Consider the following 22,458-nt stretch of genomic DNA (forward strand, 5'->3'; position numbering starts at 1 on the left):
AGCTAAAACCTGCTCAGACTTAAGAGGGTTGTGGGTTGGTGGTTTGGTTTTTGTTTTTTTTTTTCTTGCCTGTCAGTGTTGCAAAGTGCTTAGCTTTTGAAAATCCAGCTGGGCTCTGTCTGTCTGTCACACCATCACCGGGAGTAACGATGCCGTGGTGCAATTTAGCTGACAGCCCCGTGAACCAGGGCCAGGAGCCAACACAATCCAGCCTGACCTTGGGGCAGCGCTGCAGAAACATGCCTCGGAGAAATCAGAAAACATTGGAGGCTGCGCAGGCAGAGCTTGGGCCAGAAGTCCACTGTGCCCCAGCAGCGCTGGAGCAGCCTGTCTGGGGGAGCAGGAGCCTCCTGTCCCTGGGTGGGACAGCAAGGGGATGTGTGGCAGGACCCCAGGGCAGCGTTCAGACCCCCGCCGTGGGCTCGGCAGCAGTGCCCGGGTGCCCATGGGTTTGCGTCAGCTTGGCCAAGAGTGCTGGAGCCACGGAGCCGGCTGCTTTCCTTGCAGTGCTGACACAGATCGTGAAAATACGGTTATTCTCCATTCCCCTTGCTTGGCCATCTCCCCGTGGCTCTTCAGTTTACAGCCACAGACAAACTTGAGGGCTTGTTCTCCATCTTGCCCCCACTGTTGTGGGGCTGACAGGATGGGACGGGATGGGATGGAACGGGATGGGATGGGATGGGATCCCACCCACACTGCTGGAAACTGAGCTTATCCATGACTCGCAGGTAATGTAGTTTCCCATAGCTTATAATGAGGTTTCAGATTTGACTCTTGACCTTAGAGTAATTTTACATGAATATTTATATGCTATGATCACACTCTTAATTAATGTAGATAAACTTAATTGCCAGAACAAAGTTTTTACTGAATTAAATGGGCCAGATTCCCAGGCTTTGGTAATGCTGTGATCTCTTCCAGTGGCCATGGGGACAGTCTATTCCACAGCTGATGTTCCCCTCACATCGCCATTATCTCTCTTTGACGTGGAGCCTTGTTTGAGCCCTCTGTGTAGCTCCATGGCCAGGGCAGAGAGGAACAGGAACATTCTTGTGTCACTGTGAGTCATGGTGCTGGACCAGACTGGGGGTCCTGTTGGATGCTGGACAGTGTAGACCAGCTTTTGCAGACTTGTCTCCATGGCCAGCCCAGTTCTGTGTGCTATTTCTGTGGGACATCCTTGTCCTTCAGAGGAGAGGATCCACCAGCATCCAAAAAAGTGTTCATCCAAAAAAGAGTTAAAGTAGAACACCAGGGAGGGGATAATGCTGGGCTTCAGGATGGAGGAGTGAGAGGTCAATATTATGATGAGAGATGGCCAGCAACCAATGCTTTTGGTTTAAAAAAATTTTTTTAAAAAAAGAAAAATTCCCTAGCTATCTCTTGACAGTGGGGAACGCCCCATTGTGCTGGGAAGCCTTCCAGCTTCCTCCACTCTTCAGAGCTGTGCACTTTTAGAAAGTACAAAGAGCTCCTCATAATGTTTTGCCTTGTGGGTACGTCTATGATTAATTCCGTGCAAGCATTACTGGTGCAATAACAATACTGGAGGTCCTAAAACTGAAAAAGGAAACACATTTGGCTCGTACTTCATACACAATCACTTACACTTAAGCTATTGATAGTTGATTGGGATCTGTAGACTGCTGGGCTGGTGCCACTGGGTTTCTGAGCGCGTTCAATGGCTGGAACAGACAGCGAGGCTGTAGGTTTTGGCAAGCTGTAGGTCTCATTAGTCAGGCTGACTGTATCTGACACGAGAGATTCCCATCCACCAAGATGAAGCTCACTTCCCTAGGCTTTGGCTGACGTCCCAACAATATTTACATGAAGGACAACAGAGGATCAGTGTTAGATTAAGGCTGTGAGTTTCCAGTAGGCAGACAGTTAAATATTCTATTGAAATACTCTTTTGATTATTTAGATAATAATGAAGTTTATGCATGTCCTTGAGAAATCTGGGGAAAGGCAGTTGTTTTATGCTAAGCATGCAAAGATGTGTTTAATCTTGATAATAGGAGTAAATTATGTATCAGCGTTTATAACCTCAGCTCCTTTATTTCTCACTTGTTGTGTGGAAGCACCAGAAACCTTGTAGGGAAGGGAGAGCTGAGTTGGGGGTGTGTGCGGGTGGAGGGGGCAGGCAGGGGTCTGGCCTGCCTCCCTGCTCCTGCCAGCACCCTGGCCCTCCACCTCCCTGCGGGGAGAGGATGAGGATGGGTTGTTCTGCTTTGTCCTGGCCAAGGGAGGTGCTGGTTAGGTAACACGTTCGCCACGAGCCCCCTGAGGGGTGTACGTCAGCACGGCTGCAGCGAGGGCAGGGATGCTGCTCTGACAGGCGCTGGGCCAGGAGCTGGCACGGTGCAAGCGGCCGGGAATTGCTTCTTATCTCCCCCAACTGTCATTTCTGTTTTGCTGGATTTTTATCAGAATTGTCGAGTAGCTATTTTCTGAGCAACGCCTAATTTTGAATGGGACAGGGTAATAATTGGATTTATTGCTGCCGCTGGAATGTGGCTGCCTGGCTGGTCCCACGTTACCCCGACAGAATATGTGAATTTGTCTGTTTTGGATTTGACAATAGTGGAGAAGAGCAACCTTTGGATTAATTTGTTTTAGCGACTAAAGTCCCATTAAATGGAAGGCAGCTGGTGTCAAAGGCATAAACGGAGACAAAGTTTTGCTCCCAATTGTGGGAAATGTGTTTAAACAGACTAGAAATGTTTCCATCTCTGCAGGGTATAATATACTCAAATGGTTACATTAACATGAAAAAAATATAAGAAAGAGTGTATTTAGGACAATCCCTCTGTATCCAGTGTTAATGAAATTGAATTCCAGTAATGAAGTCAAAGGGTTGTATTCTGCACTCGTGCAGGCAGCACAGTAACTGCCATTAGCATTAACGGGAGCTGTGCCTATGAATTACGGAGCTGTAATGGTTTGAGATGGAAAAGGTCTATCGGATCCCGGAGTGCTCTCCTCTCTGAAGACCAGATCCTGCATTCTAACACTGGTTAGGATGCTAATGACCTCTGTATCAAGGCATGAGTAGTGGAGTTTTGGAGGTGAAATCCCCGCCGCTCAGGGGCCAGCACAAGCTCTTTGGACCACTTAAGAAAAGGATTAATTGGAGTTTAAATGGTGTGTTCTGCTGGCCCTCTGAAAGGGAATTAATTTTGCCTTGTGAATGAGGTGGGGATTGGTCTGCAGTCCCAGGATAAAGGGGGGCTGCTAGCAGTAAACTGCATCCCAGCCCATAATACCTTCTGGGTCTGACTCTGCTGGAGTGCACGGCGTGCCCAGACACCAGCTCCTCTTGCTCTGTGTGATTGCTCTCCTTCCCGCAGCCACCTTCTCATCCCAACGACTTCAGCGTGCCCAGGAAGGCATTTTTCTGGAGAAAATCTTTTGTATCAAATCTGTCCTTAGCCCTCTGGTGGGTAGCTAGCCAGGCAACCCAGATCTGCCGGTGTGTCAGTCTTCATTCACGATACAGGGACCATTCTGCAGAAGAAAGGGCATTATTAATGGTAGTATAGAGCAGAGGAAGAGGTGAATGGGCCAACCCCCCAGCTGGTGTAAATCAGTGTGGGTCCTTGGCACTTCCTGGGAGCTGTGTGTATCTGCAGCAGCTGGAAGCACAAGCCCCGTTGCATCTCTCCATTAGACCACTACAGAAGCGCTGCCCATGAGCTGCATTCAGCCATGAGTCCTTATCAGCAATTGCCTGATAAATTAATCTAATTCACATCCCTTGTTTTGTTAAAATAATTCCTTGCAGGCAGTTGCTTTGTCCAAGCACTGTTGACCTCCTATGTCAGGACAGACAATCCAGGATTAAAAATATGGCATTTTTTAGCTTGCATAAATCCTGAACAATGGCAAAAGAGAGGGAAAGAAAGGCTCCTCATTGCGGTAAAGAGCATTTGTCACTGTCCCTGGTTATTAGTATCCTCTGAGCATTGTGCAAGGGAAGCCACGCCAGGATTACATTTCTGCATAGACTGGAGATTTCTTATTAGGAAAGGCGAAGAAGGCTCTGTAAAAGCCTATAGGTCAAAAATATAATACACTATTCCCCACCTCTTGTTTCCTGATATTATGCTATTACAGAAGATAAGGGAGAGGTGCAGAGTCTTAATTTACAAGCAAATGATGAGCCATGGCTGGGGACTGTTTGTATTTTGCTCGAGCTTATTATATTATCTGGAGTGTAATGCGGTGGATCGCTGCTCCCGAGCCGGGAACAGCCACTCTGGTGGGGTGGAGGGGAGCTGGGCTCTGCTGGCGTGCTGGGTAGTGGGTGCTGCACGGGGGCTTGGGGACGTGCCTCACACCTTGTGGCATACATCGCCGAGAAAATTAAGGTGCTAGAGTTGAAAATAAACCCCAAAGTAGCTGGAAGAGGAGTGTTAAATAATGCAGTTGCGCATTGTCCATGAAAGATGGCTAACCATGAGTAAACATCAACAGCAGTGTTTGATCCCTTCATGTTTACTATTTATTCATATTTATTATTCATAAATTCCATCACAAATGTTAGGCCCGCACCCCAGTGAGACATTTGCATTTTATTTTAAGTTTGATTTCCCACCCCACCTCACCCCTCCCCCCCTTGGTTTCATGAACTGAGATTTAATGATTTGCTTTTCCACATCATTCCCGTGCTGGCTTCCCTGGCTCTCCTCTTCTTGTTTCAGGAAGAGATTTCTAACATGGAAAAGTGATATTTGAATAGATTCCCCTAAGGCAATCAATTTACTTTTAATTTGTCTGGAACTAAGCTTTTCTTTGTTGCAATGAGAAAGGATTGAAACTGCTGTAAAATTTATTAGCTTCCAGGAAGATTTTGAAATGAATTTTTTAATGATCGTGCTGTTTGCTGTACCCAGGAGCAGTGTCATCATGATTACAGTATAATCATACGGTTGCTGAAGAAACACCGAAATGCAGAGATAAAGCCAGGCTCCTGCATGAGGGTAGCTGTGGTACTGGCCCAGGTATGGGCACACGTGCCCTGCGCTGGCGTGGGGCTGGGGCCTTTGGGCTAGGGCTGCTCCGCACAATGCTCACCCATGCACCCCCTGCCCCGTGCGCATCCCAGCCCGGCTGCGATTCTTCCAGATGGCCTTTTCTTTCTTATTTTTCATTTTCAAGCAACTCCTCCGCTCCTTTTCCTCGCTCCCCATGTAATAGCACAAATGAGCTCTACTTACTCACCTCGGCAAAGCTGCTCTGACATGGATTGGATTGAACTGAGCGGCTGTTTGAAAATGGAAACTCCAGGGACTATTGTCATCACCCAAATTGCACCTTAGATTGTATAACAGCACATGTCATCTGGCCATTTATCAGGAATATTACATTCCCAGGCACTTGCACCTTGCTACGATTTAACTTTGTCTCTTTGGCCAGCACTGCGATTCCACTGGAGATAATTCAATTGCTCTGAGAGCTGAATGGGCGCCTTGCACACCGGCTTCATGTTGCTCTGCCGCAGGTACACAGGCTTTGAATAGCAGACTGAAAGCACTTGTACACCCTGCATGTTTTTAAATCCTTCCTTTAAACCAGAGAAAGCCCTGTGCAGGGGGGAGCTGGAGGCTCTGTTGCTCCACTGCCCACCCCATGTCTTCTGCCTGCTCCTCCTGTTGGCTTCCAGCTCTCAGGCAGCCATCCCGTCTCCTTCCTCTTCTGGCCAAGAGCTTTCACAGTGGGACTGGGAAATGCTGAAGGTCTCAACTGGGCAGGCATCAGGCCACTCAGCCCCAGGAATTCAGGCCATCCCTGTGTTTCGTGCCACCTCCCTGCTTCTTGTGTCTCTGTGCTGTTGTCACCAGCTCCCTCTCCCCACCAACGATGAGCAGAGGAGCTGCGGGTGTTGTCGTCTCTCCCACCAGGTTCCTGCAGCCAGTGGTTCTCGGCAGCCCACTGCCTGGCTCAGACCCCGCAGGCAGCACAGGGGCTGGCTGGGGATTGTTATTAGTTGCCTTTCTGCTGGTCCCCCAAGGTGCAAGTAGAGCAGGTTTGAAATCTAGAGCTCAACATGGGTTTTGCCATACTTGTTGAGGAGCATATTTTTTCCAGGGATAGATGTTGGTTTGATTTTATTTCATATTTGCTCTGTGAGAATTTACATTTAGCAATGACACATTTTTTTCTGCTAAGCCTGACCTCAGGATAACTTCTTACCTCTTGATGGTGAGGCTTCTGCCAGGACGTTTTGTACCTGGGGAACATTTTAAAAGCAACCCTGCCCTAAGGTGCTCTGAAACCTGAAAGGAGGTTGCAGAGAGCTGGGGATGAGTCTTTAACGAAGTAACAAGCATAGGACGAGAGGGAATGGCCTCAAGTTGCACCAGGGAAGGTTTAGACTGGATATTAGGAAGCATTTCGTTACAGAAGGGGTTATTGGGTATTGGAATGGGCTGCCCAGGGAGGTGGTGGGGTCCCCATCCCTGGAGGGGTTGAAGAGTTGGGCTGACCCAGCGCTGAGGGATCTGGTGTAGTTGGGTCTGTCAGTGTGAGGTTAATGGTTGGACTGGATGATCTTCAAGGTCTTTTCCAACCTAGATGATTCTGTGATTCTGTGAAACGAGATTCTGGATTTGTGCTGGGTGAAGGCAGACTGGCTGAAAAATGGACGTTGCTGCTGCAGGACCTGCACATGTCGTGTGCCCGACTGCACAGCCATCACCCGTGCATGGCACCGGCATTCAGGCAAGTTGTTCAGCATCTCTCGGGACAGCCTGCATGGGACACAGGTATCCCTACAGCCAGATTTGCAATAGGATTCTCCCCACAGTGTGTGTGTGATGTGCTTGGCTCATTAGAAAGCCCGGCCCAGCTCCGGGTGCTTGCAGAGCCCCAGGCTGTGGTGTTGCCCTTCCCCAGGCTGTGCCAGCTGGCACATCCTTGCCATCCCAGTGCATTGGGCTTCTCCAGCGAGCAGGGCGGTCGGGCTCCTCGGGCACTCCTATCCAGGAGGAGGCATTTGCTCCATGGCTCATGCAAAGCAGTGCTGAAGCTGTGGTGTTGCTCACCCAGCGCTGCCCCTCCGTTGTTTCCTCCTCCTTTGCCTCTCGTCGAGCAGTAGTTTCACGCCAGCTTGCTCAAGCTCTGCCATCGGTGCGCCAGGCACGGAGGTGGGAAGCTGCCTGTTTTGGCTGGCTGCCACTCGTCATGTCATGCGTGGTGTGGTGGTTATTACCCGGGCTTTGCTCCTTGCATTAAGGACATTTTTTAGTGCAGACAGTTACAGTCATATTGACTAGGGCAGGTCTAGGGCTGTAAAAGAATTTCCTGTTGTCCTATTTCCGATTGTTAAAGTGGTAAGAAACAAGACAGAACAGTACAATAAAGAGCCCGTGAATGTGAATGACTGTCCTGGGTGCCGTAAAGGCTGGGTGAGTCAGACGTAGCTGCAAAGGGCAGCACCAAGAGCTTTGCCCTGCGGCTCCATGCCCGCCTCTGCTTTGGGGCAGCAGCTCCCCCTGTGCAGGAGGAGGATGCGAGGTGACAGCCCTGGGTCCAGCCCACTGGAGGAGCCCAGACCCCTCTGAGCTTGCTGTCTTTGGACTAGGGCAGAGGAGTGGCATGGTGTTCATGTGTATCAACAGGGCATGCTTGTGGCATGAAAACAGTATTTTATATCAGCTACAGTGTTAAGACAGTGATGGGTGGGTGGCTGAAGGTCCTGGGTCCTCATTCTGCCGTGGAGGAGCAGCTGCTGCTCAGGGCTCTGTGCTGCTCTCTGGGTTTGCTGCCAGGTCGGGGCTGTTCTGCGCAGCCTGGACACGTGTTGCCCCTCAGAACAGGATGGGTTCTGGCTGTGGGACATGGTCTCTGCAGACCAAAGCTGAGACGTGGTGGGGACAGGAGCAGGGAGGCAGAATGTCCTGTGGAGCTACCTGTTGTTTTCAGGGCTGTGAATGGATGGTAACTCCTGCCCCTCTGCCTGTCAGCACAGCATTTTTTGTACTTGTTACATTCCCTTCATAAAATAAAAGATTGACACAGTATAATTTAATGTAATGCTTTTCATCTCTTCTCTTGCCTGCATTTCAGCTGCTGCTGGTGCGACTTGCAGACAAGCATCTTGGTGTCCAAAGCCGATCATCTCCCCAGCAGATAGGCACCACGCCAGTGGTCTTTAATAAAACTGCTCTTAAAGCATGGGTCCCTTTCTAGGGTTTGAGGAATATCCACTTGCAGTGCAGTAATCAGTGAAGTCTTCAATCTGTTTTTAACTGTAAGATGTGCCAACTTGGAATAAATGGGTCAAGGCAAGAAAAACCTGCCTGTGTTCTGTCTGGAGTGCGGTTTGCCTTGGCTGTGGTAGTCCCATGGATTTGGGGCTGAGCTGTGATGCTGGGCAGGGAAGGTGAGGAGCAGCAGCTCCTCCTGTGCCCCCCTGTGCTGGACCAGCCAGCCCAGCATGTGCCCAGGTCTGGCATTTTACGTCTGTGGAGAGACTGAAGTGATGTGTGCTCCAGCAACGTGCCCAAGGTCACACAGCAAAATAAATCAGTGTCTCATCAGAGATGGGAACCCAAGATATTTCTGTAGCCCCTCCAGCCATCACCAAGTCCTCTGCTATCACAGCCAGACTACACAACTTTGTATGCCTGTAGCACCCTTTTGAAGTTAAGCTGTGGATAAATAGGCAGACAGCAACACTTTCTGGGCAATTTTCCTTTTTTTTTTTTTTTTTTATTTTGTTCAAGTACTTGAAAGTAACAGAATCAAAGTATAAGAGCATGGGCTTTTAGATCTCAGTGCAGTTTATTCTTCATGTAAGGCTCAGAGCATCCTTCTCTCAAACTGCTGTAAAGGTGGCTGCCGAAATCCAGACCTCCTACACAGCCACCCAGCGCCGCGCTCCACACCACCAGGTAGCTGTTGTGATGTAGAGAAAAAGCCAATGTTTTACCCATAGATTTTTCAATTAATTGGCTTCTTCGCCTTTAAAAAAAAAAATCCTTCTTGTGGTTTTTTTTTTGTTTTTTTTTTTTTGAGGTCTGCCTTTTACTCGTTTATTCTCTGTAAGTGTTAAGCTGCTCATATTTTGGTGCATTGTGTTATGTGCTGAGAATTTTTATCAGCCGCCCTAGTGCTCGAATGTGGTGGAAATACCAATGTGTCTGAGGAGCGGAGGTTATGCACACGGATGTACAAAGCATCAAAATGAACGGTTTGCAGATGGACGGGAAGCAAACCCAGGCTGAGTCTGCACCTTTGCAGGCTTCAATCCATCAAACTGGCACCGACCGAGCGCAGTCTTGTATAGGTAATGGCATTACTGCTTTAATGCTGCTTTGTGTGTATATAGGTTATGATAGGAAGGAGCTGTGTCTTTGCATAGGGTAAGGTTGTGCTTGTGAGGGCTAGCTGCAATTACAAGTTCTGATCAAATGAAGGAAAAGTCGTAAGCCGAGACTGAAAAGCAGCTGGGAGCCTGCAGCGTTCAGCGGGAGCCACGGTAGGATGCTCAGCAAAGGCTGGGGATGTTGAGACTCCCGGATTTGATTTCCAGCTTTGCACTTGGCTGAGCCTGGCTGCTTCCCTGGGCCCCCGTTTGTTCGTTTGCAATGCGGGGGGTGAGGCTGTGCAGTCCCTTCGGGTCTGCTGGCAGTGTGGGGATGCCAGCAAGCACTGGGCATGAGGATTTGCACCTGCCTGGGGGAGCTCAGATCTGGGCATGGAAGGTCCTTGGAAAGGGTTAAACCACCACTCCATATTTCAGCCCTGTAAAGTGGTGTCGGGACAGCCCCAAGTCGAGAGAAAGGATCTTTATTGCTCTCATATGAATAAAGCCCCAGCGCTGGGAATGACACATTTAATCTTCAGTGGAGTGGGCAGTTTTGGAGATTTATAAAGCCTCTGTTGTGTGGGAGGTCAGTGGGGATTAAGTGAAAAGTTAAAACACACGTATACATCTGAAAAAAAAGAAACCGCCCTCTTCCCTCCACTCCCTTCTCCCCTCTGCAAAAAGTCAAGCTTAAATGTCACGTCAAACCAAGCTTAAAACGTGGTGGCTTTTAGTAGTGGTTACTAAACCCAGAAACTGCTGACTGTGAGTGGCTCGACACCTGGGACAGACCCACTGTGGTGGATCCGCAGCCGTAGCTCCTTTCCCCAGGTTGCAGGCCTGGCGGTGGCAGATGACAAACAACCTGTTGGAAATTGAACCCCAGGCTTTAGAGCAGCCGAGAAATGGCAGTTAAAATGCCTCTTCCAAGCATTGCCTTAAAAACAATTGCTGTTTGGGGTAGGATAACCGCTGTTTGGGTGGGAGCGGTGGGCAGCACCTGGCTCGGTGGGGGCTCCCCCGCCCCGGGCGGGCTGGGGGGCAGCGGGCAACCCCAGTGGGGCTCCCCCCTTCAACAGCCCTTGTGTTTTCTCCTCGCAGATCAGAGCGAAGGATTTCATTGCAGGGAGGAGTGCCGCATCCTGGGCCACTCGGACAGGTGCTGGATGCCCCGCGGCGCCGTCCCCAGCCGCGCCAAGTCCCCCGAGCACGGGAGGAATGTCATCGCCCTCTCCATCGAGGCGACAGCGGTGGACACGGAGCCTTACGCAGACTGCAGCACAAAAAGGACCTTCGCCACCTTCGGCAAGGAGGGCGGCGAGCCCCTCGCCGACGAGCGGCTCGCCAACCCCAAAGGCAAAAGAACGGTGGACCCGGCCGCCTGCAGCCCCAAGGTGAGCGGCGCCGTCCGCGAGGCGGGCAACGGCTGCGAGGCCGTCAGCCCCGTCACCTCGCCCCTCCACCTGAAGAGCCCTTTGTCCGGCAAGCCGGCGGCACCGTACGGTGCCGGGCACTGCGCCGGCAACCGGGAACGGGAGCCCTTTGGGAACAGTGGCCTTTCCCGGCCGACGGAGGCAGAGCCCCGGGGGGCGGACAGCGAGAGCGGCGGGCAGGAGGGCAACCCGCTCCTGCAGGAACGCCGGGAAAAGGACTCGCCCGGCGCCCGGAGACTAAAAGACATCGTCCTCTGAGCAGCACCTGGCGAGAGGAGGAGGAGGAGGAGGATGAGGGACCGCACGACTCCCAGCGCAGATTGTTTTTATCGCTTACCAATGGTTCACAGATTGCTGTATTTAAAAGCTTTCCCTAAATGTATTGTTTATAAATGAAGCTATTGTTAATGTGACAATCCCACTTGTCTCAACAGGCAGCAGGGGTGTGCAGCCGGAGCGAAGTAGCGGGTGTTTTGCTTTTGCCAGGAGGCGGTGGGTGGCGGGGGGCAGAGGCGAGACCCCCCTGGTCCTCAGGAGCGCTCGGTATCCCCTCCTCGGAGTTTATATATTTTTATAGCTCAAAATGAAGATAAATTTCCATTCCTGGAGAGAATCGAACGGCAAATTCCTTATTCGGACATCTTCAGTAATCACCCCGGTGATTTTGTAGTCTAGACAAAATAGCGGCCATTTCTTGTGTGCGACTGTTCAAAACGACAGTCGGGTGAGTTTTAGTATTCGCCCAATGCAAGGTTGGTTGTACTTGAAGATGTTGCTGTTTTGCTATGGATACCCCTGCATTTATGAATCCTTTTGCTGTCACATGCTTATCTGTACCATTATTGTATTTGATATTGCAAATTACTGTATGTCTAGTGATGGCAAAAGGCTTTCAAGATTTTAAAAAAAAAAAAAAAAAATCACAATCATCTTACTTAAACTTTGGGGAACCTGCAGTTTTCAGACCCGGTGGAGCAAGCGCTTCTTCCAGCCCCCACCATCGCCTGCAGCCTCCCCTGGCTCTTGCAGGGCAGTGACAGGGCATTACAGGAAGACATTTTGGGGAAAATTCTGCCTGGATTGCAATTGTCAGATGCACTGTGCCGAACTTTTTCCCTTATTCTTTTCTTTTGCATAATTTCAAGGCAATGCATGGAAAGTTTTTCCAGAAGTTGGTTGGTTGTTTTTTTTTTCCAGTTCCCAGATTTAGATATCCCCCATCTCTAGTCATTTCCAAGTCAAAGTGATGGAGTTATTTAAGAGATCTAAATTACCTTCTCAATTAGACACACACTTCCAAGTCAGCATTTCCCAACCATGATTATGCCAAGTATGTGTGTGCTTGTATGTCATCATGGCATGGATTTTAGACTGTTCTGATTTCTCTCTATCCCTGCATCATAAGTAAGTATGGAATGAGCAATAGTGATGTTAATTTAGGGGCAGACAGGTGATATGTAACAACGCTACTAATTCAATTAATGTGCCTTCTTAATGGAGAAAAAAAGAAAGAAATTCATTATTTTTTCTCATAATTAAGGACTTTTTTGTGTGGGTACAAATTTACTCATATAAAATTGATTTTAAAATTGAGCTACTTTAATAGCCATTTTGTAGAAGGGAGAGAGGGAAGGGGTTTCACAGCTCTCTGCTCTCTTGCAGTGATAATTCCTCAGTGAGGTATGAGTAAGGTAGGAGGATTTCAGTTAGCATAGTAGTAGTATTATTATTATTAACCCTTCACCAGATTTTTCCTACCCTAAATAATGTTTCCTAGAATTTAAAATTGATTATGGAAGGGAAAATATATAGCTCTTGCCAATGTTTGCTGTACCAGCAAGTTGAAATTAGTGGTTTCTAGAGAAATAGTCTTTCTAGGTCTACATATCATGATAAAATATTTGTTACTTTGATTTATTTAAATTAAAAATGTCAACAAGAAAACAAGCTCCAGTCATTATTATCCTCAAAATAAAATTAAGCTCCAGCCAGGCTTCGGGGCAAATTGATCCTGCCCAAAGCTGTAGCCGGTCCAAGACAGGTCCACAGTCAGTCTGTTCCCCCTGTCACTTGCTAGGGCCAGGAATTGGGAAAGAACTGACAAAAAACGGTTGTCTAATGAAATTTGTGACACTTCCCTTGCTGGTGTTGATGACTACCTCATTCAGCTCCCATCCCATGCGTTAACGTGCTGTCCTGCATCCCTCTGGAAAGCGACCTGGGGATTTTCCCCTCTGTTCTGGAGTTTGAGCCCGTTTTTCAGGGATATGTTATTTCTGTTCCTGCAGTGTTTCCTGCCTGTGTACTGTTACTGCTGTCATTTATTTCTGTTTTTGTTTTGTTTTTTTTTTTTCCCAAATGCGTGTTTTATTATAACACAAGCAAAGAAGAAAGGGGCTGGCTTGGGGCTGCTGGAGTAACTGGATTTTCTGTAACTGTTAGGCTGGTTTCTTTCTGACGTTACCTGTTTTTGTCAGCTCTGGGTGTTTTTTTGTGGGGGAAGCTTCTCATATGTGTTTGCTGAGTGACAAGAGCCTGCGATGCGCCGTCTGTCAGATCCTCTTGGCTTTACAGGGACACAGCCCTACGTCACCCCATTGTCCAACCCCCACCTCCAGCAGGATGGGATACGGCTCCCCCAATTGCCCACCGCAGGGATGGGGAGCACGGGTTCCCCCGGTCCCTGGGTGACCCATCATCATCCCCAGCTGCCCGAAAAGCGCCAGCCGTTAATTTCTGCTGAGCGTTGCCCTCTGCCTGAGGAGCTGCCACCACCAGCCCAGCGTTTTGGATGAAAAATAGATGCTAACTGAAAAGGAAGAAAGAAAAAAAAAAAAGAAACATTTCTCTAATTTACCCAGAGGAAACATTCCTTGCCACTCTGAATAAAAGCACAGCCGAGGAGGAATGTGAAATAATTCTGTATTAAAAGGGGGCATTAAAGAGGTCACTAAACCCTTATGCCTCCAAGAAAATCGTTTAAACACCAGTTTTCTGGGCTGACCCGGGCTGCAGCCAGGGATGCTGAGTGAGGGGCCCTTCCCTGGCACGTCCTCGCTCTGCGGGGCCGAGGGGAGAGCCAGAGAGTGGCCCTGGCTCCGCCGCCTCATCCCTCTCCTGAATATTTCGCTACTCCTGTCACTGTCCCTCTGTGTCACTTGAGATGAGTTCAGGGCTCCTGGGCAAATCGCAGTCTCTCTTGGTTTTTGTCCTATTGCATTGAAACTGGCCATGCAAAAACGTTCAAGGCTGCAGGGAGAGCGGGTGGGTGTTGGGGGGGTTCCAGATGTAATTGTTGTGCTTTTTAATAACTTAAACCTGTCCTCAGATTTGGTTTAGGAAAAATAGCTGGGTTCTGTTCATTTCCTTCAGGCAAACTTGCTCTGCTCCCGTTTATCCCGTTTATCCAGGAGAGCAGCAACCACCTATGATTCTCCTACAAGCATGAGGAGGACCCCACCTGGAAAAGTCCCGAGTCTGAGGGGTAGGGGGTGAACCCACCTTGTGCTGGCCCAGGGACCCTTCCCTGTGCCCTGGGGAGCCCCTGGTCTTTCCCACCCTTGAGGCTGCAGGGCTGCACCGGGAGGGATGACAGAGGGCTGGGGGGGACGACTGACAGCTGGAGAAATACCCCCCGAGCACTGTCCTGCTGAGGTTGTTGCCGTTCCCTGTTCGTTGTGAAGCTGGAGGTGGCCTGTGGATCACACGTTGTGCAGAAGTGAATTCCTTTTTTTTTTTTTTTTTCCAAATAGGAAACAAGTTGCTTTTGTAAAGAACACACTGTCTGATGAATATGTTGAAACTATTCTTGGGGGGGGGGGAAAATCTAATTATGAATGGAAACACATTTGTCTGTCATTGGGGAAAATTGATGATCTTGTTGCTACAGCTGCTTTCGCAGCTATGGGTAATCTCTGATCCAACCTGTGAGTTGCGGTCCCCGTCGGGGAGGAGCCCAGCCAACCCCACTGCGAGCACTGCTGAGACGGATCCTTTATCGGCATCAGCTGATGTTCAGCTGACCTAAGCTGGGATATAATCTTCAAACACACCTAACGCAAACTGGTTTTCAGCAGCACGCGCCTCCTCGTAGCCTTGCAGGGCAGCAGGTACGAGCCGTGGGCCTCGCACCGGAACACCGGCACCTTCCCGTTGCGGGCAGAGCTGGTGGCGTTACCGTTGCTGCTCAGCGGCAGCGGGCAGGGCTGCCACGGGACTGAGCGCGGGATGGCTCGTCACGGTGTCTCCGTTGCCGAGTATATGAAGAATAAATTGTTGTATATGCTGATATGTATGTTATGTACATTTTCACAGTGATTGAATCATTGTAAACAACAAAACAGAAAAAGGAAAAAAAAAAAAAGAATCACCATTTTGTCTATTTTATGAAGATGATAAAGCAGCTTTATTAAATTATTATGATTCTGTTTCAAAATGGTGTACCTGCCACATTGGGGTTTTTTCATCTGATGAGAACTTTGTTTTCCACCTAAATGTGATTTTTTTCTTTTCTCTGCTTTGAGCATCTAATGCATTTTAGTATTAAAGCAATTATTGAATAAAATGGAAAGTAAGTGTTTGGTTAAATACGCCTAAGTGGGTTTGCTTTGATGGGCTCTAGGTGCTGGTCCTGCAGAAGCCAGTGCACGGCTGGGTGCCCGTGTGGTCCCCTGGGTGCCACTCCAGCCCTTTCCCTGTCTGCTTCTCCCACAGCTGATCTGCTTTGGCACCCGAGAGGCTGCAAACCTCAAGCAGAGCTTTCCTGGCCCCGAGGAGGGGTCATCACTGTCCCCACAGGTGACCTGCTGGGGCAGGCAGGCTCTGAGCCCCATTGCGGCTCTCCTTGCCCTCACCAAACCGGGCACGGTGCCGGTCCTTAGCACAGCCACCCCCTCACCTTCAGGGGAAACAGCTCCGAGAGGGCTAAGTGTGGGTAGGAAAAAACCTCCAACACACACTTCTCCTCCACTGAGACACAGTAGAAAAGAATTATTTTCCCTTGGTTCTCCGGTGGGCACTTTGGAGGCTGGGGGGAGATGGTGAGGAGCATCCGCTGCCTCTGAATTAACAGTCTGTTCATTGACTGCTCTTACACACGGAGTGTTTGAGCACTCTGTGGCTAGCAGGGGTAACTGCTCTCCCCTAATCAGCTCTGCTCATTCAGTGGCCCAGCCAGGGTGACACCAAGGTGGAAGTGGAACAAGAGCAGCAACATGGGAAGCCCCTTCCCTGTGCTGGGAAGACTCTTGAGCTGCACTCCCAAGCATCACCCCACATGGCTGGGGCACACAGGGAGCAGCTGGGGTTAGCCACACCTGCATGGGCCCCCACAGATGTAACCCCACCGTAAAGGCTCTAGCGATGCAGCTAGGTCTAGCAAGTGCCTGGGGTCAGCTCTGGCACAGGTGTGTGTTGTCAGGGGGACCCCAGGGCAATGATTTGCAGCCAGCCCGGTGCCAGGTTGCACCCTCGTTAGTGATTTGTTTGGCAGGTGGGTAAAAGGAGATAAAGCCAGGCTGGGGAGGGGAAGCTGGCATTTGGTTGAGGGCTGGCAATCTGTGTGGGGAGTGGGCTGCTGCAGACTGATGCCCAAGCCCAAAGAGGCAGTGGGCTGTTCCAGCATCCCTGAGCCATGCCTGCTGCCTGCACCAGGGACCCAGCCAGAGCTGTGCCGGCACCATGGGCTCATCTCCCAGGTAGGAACTGACCCTGTCTAGGGGGGACTGGCCCCAGTGAGCTGCCCTTGAAGAGCAGCAGTAGGAGGTGGAGGAAAGAAGACAGCAGCCATGGGGCTGCCCAGTCTGCACTGGGGCTCACTAGGGGACTGAGAGCAGGGAAATTCAGAGCCCCAACCACAGGGGCTGGGCACAGGCCGACCGCAGGCTGAGAGCCAAAACAGGGCTAAAAACTCCCGAGAGGGAGGACTCCCATTGCGGCATCCCAAATCAGCTCTCACCCAGAACCTGCTGGGACCCCAGGCGTGCTGGGCTCGCTCCTGATTTAATAAAACCCCTCCAGTGCCTGTCAGCTCACTGTGCTGGCTGTGGGCTCCTGCTCGCAGTGAGCTGGGGGCTCAGACATGTCAGGTTGGTGACACATCCCCACCGTGCTCCCTGGACAGCTGTCGCCATCCTCTGCCCCCGCTGGTGTACCCCAAAGAGCTGCAGCATCTCCTCTGCTGAGACAGCAGCAGCAGCGGCATTGAAGTTTGCGTAAATAACAGTGCCAGGAAGGGCTGAGCTGGGCGGCAGGAGGGAGCGTGATTGAGAGTCCACTGCAGATAAAAAAGGGATTCTTCTTTCAAGTGTGCCTGTCTGGAAATGCTGCTGGCCCGTAAGGGTGTGCTAAATCTTACTGCTTGGCAGGCTGCCTTGCACTGGGGGCTGGATCCTGAGCTGAAGCAAGTCCCAGCAAGGTCTCTGGCTGGGCTGGCTGTGGCCAGGCAGGTCCCTCGCCGGCCCTGCTGGGCTGCAGGCTTTGGTTTGTGCCATGCTTGACTGATAAAGAGGAGCAGACAGTGTGGAGAGCTGGGTGCTGTGGGTGGGCTGGGCTCCCCAGGATGCTGCTGCCCCTCAGGACTGCCCCAGACCTGAGGGGACCCAGTTCATGGTCCTCTGAGCTCCCCAGCTTTCCTAGGAGAGGTTCCCCGGGGCTGTGCCAGTGCCTGGCTGTCCCTGCTCTCCCATGGAAGAGAGCTTCTAGGGGTGCAGATCCCCTTGCCCTGCTGTGCCCCTGGCTGTGGGGAGGGGCTTTGCCACAAAGACCAGCGCAGTGAAGTCAGAGAGAGAATAAATTAGTAAAGAAAGAAGCCAGCCCTCACTGGCCAAGGTTCAGAGCTGGTTCATACACATGGATCTCATTTCTGTTTCTTCTGGACGTTATTTTATATTATATTTGATGTTAAACCGGAATATCTAAATAGAGCCAAATTGGATTAACAAGCAATGAATTATCATACACTTTGACTGTTAAGCCCACAAAGACAAGAACAAATAAATTGAAGGGATCAAAGGCCTGAAAGCACAGAACAAAAATATATATATAATGTATTTCTGTTTGAAGCAGGGCTCTGCAGACACACAATATTGCAGGCTGGGCAGGGCAGGGAATGGGAGAGCGAAGGTCCCTGTCCTTCATTTCTCCTGGATCCAGGCTCCGCTCCCATGGGGTGGTGCTGGTGGGGAAAGGTGTGGGACTGGCTGCCTGCTGCATAGCTGCCTGCAGTCACTCGCCTTGGGCAGAAACTAGAGTCCAACTTCACTGGCAGCCCCAATGGGCCTTCCACTTGTTTAACTTGCATCTGGTTTTTGTTCTGTGTTGTTGTCCTTTTCTTTTGAATGTGATGTAACCAAGTGTCCCCAAAGAGCCATCAGAGAACAAACACAGGCAGGTGTACAATTATAGAGCTCACCTCTGGTGCTGCCACAGCCCGGCATGGCTCCCTCCTCTGCTCCCAGCCCGGGAACAGGCTGCAGCAGGAAGGATGGCTCTTTGGGGACAAACTCTGGGCTTTAGGGTAGACATCATGCCGTTGGCAGGGGTGTCTGGGCAGCTTCTGTGGGGATGTGGTTGGTAGCCGCTGTGCTGCCCCGTGATCAGTCATTGCAACCCAGAGGTTTTTTTTTTTTTTAAAAAAAACCCAACCCAGCAAAGCGCCACAGTAGTACAGCTGTAGAAAACCCTGCTGTGGCACTTTCCATTAATACAGATAAAAAATTGAGACACAGGGCAAACAATATTAACCCCATCACTGATCAAGCTTAAAAGCTTTTCCCAAGAAAAATTGTCTCTGGATTGCAGTTAAATAACGGGCAGGGGGATGGCTGTCTGCAGAAGCCTCTGCCACGGGTCCTGTGCTGCTTGCAGGTGCTCCTGCCCAGGGCGAGTGAAGGTGGCTGCGATGGCCACAGAGGCTCAAAGACAAACGTGAGGCTGATCCCTTTGCAAAGCTTCAGGACAGAAGAAACTCCAAGTTGGCCTGATGTTTTAGGGGGAGATGGCGCAAGAGCAGAGCAGCAGCCTTGGCGGGGGCCAGTCTGTGCTGCCTGAGGGTGATGGATTGTCTTCCAAGGCCAAAATAAAAAGGAATTACGATAATAAAACCTCTGAGAGAGAAGATCGATGCATGGCTTTCCAGCTTCCTGGACAGGAGGAGTGGGGGTTGCTTGGTGGGAGCTCATGTCCCCAAATGTGGGCATAGCTGGAGCAGGGGTTCCCTGCACCCCTGGAGTGGCCTGGCTCCCCTGCTGTGGCAGAGCTGTTTTCCCTTTTCCAGTCCCAAATCCTTCCCCACCTTGCTGTCGTTCCCCAGCCCCTTTTGCAGGGGGCTCTCCTGCCCAGGCAGATGGAGGCTGTATCACCAGTGTATTTCGTCACCTCCCATCACTTGGGGCAGGCTTACCAGGTGTGACCCCCAGCACCCTGGAATCACTTGGCCACTCCGCAGTGCTAAGGCAGCTTCCTAGGGCAGGGGCCACCCGGGAATGGCTGGCCATGGGGTGGGGGCAGCAACATGGTGGGCTCTGGGGTTGGGGACGGCAGCAGCTCCATGCCAGCCCTGCTATCAGAAACCCTCTGCTGCTCTGCTCCAGCGGCGCCCATGAGGAGAGCAGACAGAGGCGGGGTTGTTTTGACTGGAAAAGGAAAAATGAACAAACAATTTCTTTCTTTTTTTTTTTTTTAACTTTCCTGATAAGGAAAGAACCTTTTTTTCTTAACTCCCCTCTCTGCCTCTCCTGCACACAGGCTCAAAGGCTGTTCTTTATCTATTTGATTCTCTGTAAAATTGATCTTATTCTCTTTGGAGAAGTTAGGTTTAAATCACAGGATGAAATCCTGGCCCCAGTGAATCAATATCAAATCTTCTATCAACCTCAGCCTGGGGTGGAGAATTTGGTGATGGGGCCTTGGTTCCCCAGTTCCCAATGGGAAATGTCACATGTTGATGGAGGAAGCTTTTGTCCTCGGCCAGCAAGCCGTTCCCAAGGTCTCTATTAAAGCACATCACTTCTGCTGTCCTGCTCCAGCCCCACCTGCCCATGCTTGTGATTGAGACAAGGGCTGAAGTCTCCTGCTTTAAATTTCAGTGGAAAGCCTCCAATCCGCCTGCCAATTCCTTCCCCGGCCCTCCTCTTGCTCCCTCGCTGCCTCTGTGGGGAAGGTGCTCATAGGTGTGAAGGTGTAGCACAGGGATGGCCGGCCTGGCTGGGGGAGGCAGGAGATGGGCTCAGCAAGGTGTGAGCTCTGGCTGCTTGCACCATCCCTGCTCCATTGCCTGTCCCAGTCTCCAAACCCCGTCATGGCTCTGTATCCCCCATGCCCAGCACCGACACCTACCACCAGTGCCATGCTTCCCTCACAGAAAAACATTTTTTTCCTTTTATTTTTTTCCTTGTTGTCATAGCAACCACATCCCACCTCCTTGGCAGGTGATGGGTGCTGGCTGAGCATCCTGAGTGCCCGCCAGAGCCATGGTCAGGATGTGGCCCCTGTCAGAGGGAGGGTCACCCCAGCTCCCCTTTCACCCGCAGTGGGTCTGGCAGCTGCAGTGCTGCGGCTGGATGGTGGCAGGGTCCCCCCTCTGCAGAGATGTCCCCACAGTGGCCACATCTCCCCTTCCCGCTGCTGGCGGTGTGAGGTTCCCCTGAGACAGACGGTACACCAAAGCTGTGTCTTTATCGCAGGATACCGGTAGCGTTCAGCTGCTTTTGAAGTCTGCAAAGAGAGCTGGGATATTTCTTGATTGGCTCTTAAATAAGTCATTGCCACTGCTGTTAACTCGCATTAGGCACCGGAAGGTGCTGGGTGCGCAGGGAGAGGTGTGCGCGGCTTGGCACGCCGGGACGGGAGCTTGTCTGCATGGGGTACACAGCCGTGGGGTGTAGCCTCTGGAAGAGACTTTGGGGTATTAAATATTTGATGTGCAAGTTTTATTTTAGCTTGAGTCAGACAGGAATTGTTGCTCCTCCAGAATGCAGTTGGTCGGAGGAACAACCTCGGCTGGTTTTGTGTTGGGTTTGCACCTCGATTTCTCTTGGTGCGGCTGCAGTTGTGTTTCCACGTCTCCCCCCAGCACAACCCGGGCCGAGGGGCTGTGCCCGAGCCCTGCCTGCAGAGCTGCACACCCTGCCTCCATACATGTGGCCGTGCCTATGTGTTGGGACATCTCATCCCTTTCGAAGGCACTGAAAAAGGCATGTCTGGCTGTTTTGGCTTGAACGCACAATGGTTTGCACCCAGACACCCACACCCTTTTTTTCCCCCCCCCGGTTTTTTGCTTATGCTTATCTGCAGGAAGGAAGGGGTGGGGGGGGCAGGTTGCAGAAGGCTGAAGCACGTTCTGGTGTCTGGGAGGTATTCGGTGTTAACAGAAATGTTGACAGGTCAGACTGTGTTTTTTAAATGCTACTTCTTCACTTTTGCCCACTCCCCTTGGACTCTCTTCCCACCAGCAGCACCTTTAGCATTTATCTCGTTCGAGTCCTCTAAGCAAATCTTATCTCTACATTTATTGCGTCTTTGGGAATAGTAATTTTCAAGTCAGCTTTCACATTATTCCATATTTGTTACTACTCTTCTGTCGAGGGAAAACCTGGCTTGTTATTAGTTCTCTGCCTGATACAAAACATTTAATTTGAACAGAAACCACCAAGAGAGAGATACATATTGCTTTTCATAACCAAAGTGTCAACATCTTGACCAGACTGTAGCTGAAGCAATCTTTACCATATGGTGGATTTTTATACTTTAACGTCACATCTGCATCCCCGCTGCCTCTCCTTTCATTCCAGAGATGCCGTGCTGGTGATAAAAGGCACTGTCTGCATGTCCTTCCTCAACACAATCACAAAAGGACCCCTCAGCAGATAAGGAACTAAACCAGAGATACAATAGCTGTGGCTTCCCACTGGCTTTCTACTCAATAGCTTTCTGCTATGCAGTAAAAAAAAAAAAAAAAAAAAAAAAAAAAAAAAAAAAAAGGAAGAAAAAGAATAGCAACGAGGGAGCATGTGTTGGGAAAATAAGCCCCTGTAAATCCCAGGGAGGGCACGGCAGCAGAACATGCTGGGAATAGTGACTAGAACAGGGCTGAAACAAGATGAAACTGTTTTTTCCAGATTCGTGGTAAATGGGATGTTATGGACAGCTTACTGAAGCTCAGGGGCCTTCAAAGCATCCAAACTTGTGTTTTAGGAAAAAATATGGAGCAATATTAGTATTGGGTTTTATTGCAACATAATGCAAAACTGTACTGAACTCTGTTGAATCTGAGTAGGGATGGGATGTGCGAAGTTTCTAGTTTAAAAGCTTGTTCGAAGCCACGGCGTAGTCGGAAAGCATCTGTACCTGCCACTGAGCAGCAGGCAGACGTTTTGCGCAAACTTGACGACGAGCTGGGGTCGGGGCCATGCTGACGGTGGTTGAGACAGCTCAGAGCATCGCCTCTGTTTTCTGCCTGCTCGGGCACTGCCTGTCCCAGCTCCCAGCCGAGGCACTGGCTCGATGCCGGTCCCAAACCCCTCCGCTGCTGCTCCCCATCCCTTCTGAAGGATGCCAGGAGCTTCATTCCTCGAAGTGTGCTGTGAGCATCAGTCCTCCTCCTGGCAGCTGAATTTCTTGGCATGCCCTCAACATTGGCTACAAACGCCCGTTTTGATTGTACTGAGGATGTAGATTCTCTGCCACCAGCTCTTTCCTCTTCTCACCTGG

The 22,458-nt window shown here is 50.4% G+C and overlaps 1 protein-coding gene across 2 annotated transcripts in view; it reads left to right on the forward strand.

Annotated features, from left to right (window-relative positions):
* PCDH19 (protocadherin 19) overlaps positions 1–15,135 on the forward strand; it is a 59,652-nt gene extending 44,517 nt beyond the window's left edge. For both annotated transcript variants that reach the window (XM_026848591.1, XM_026848592.1), the window contains exon 5: positions 10,418–15,135. In XM_026848591.1, the coding sequence (XP_026704392.1) occupies positions 10,418–11,007 (590 nt within the window). In that variant the 3' untranslated portion in view covers positions 11,008–15,135. The remainder of the gene's footprint in view (positions 1–10,417) is intronic.
* Positions 15,136–22,458: the final 7,323 nt, after the last annotated feature.

The sequence above is a fragment of the Athene cunicularia genome (assembly GCF_003259725.1).
Source record: "Athene cunicularia isolate RWA chromosome 4 unlocalized genomic scaffold, athCun1 chr4_part3, whole genome shotgun sequence".
NCBI classification, from domain to species: domain Eukaryota; kingdom Metazoa; phylum Chordata; class Aves; order Strigiformes; family Strigidae; genus Athene; species Athene cunicularia.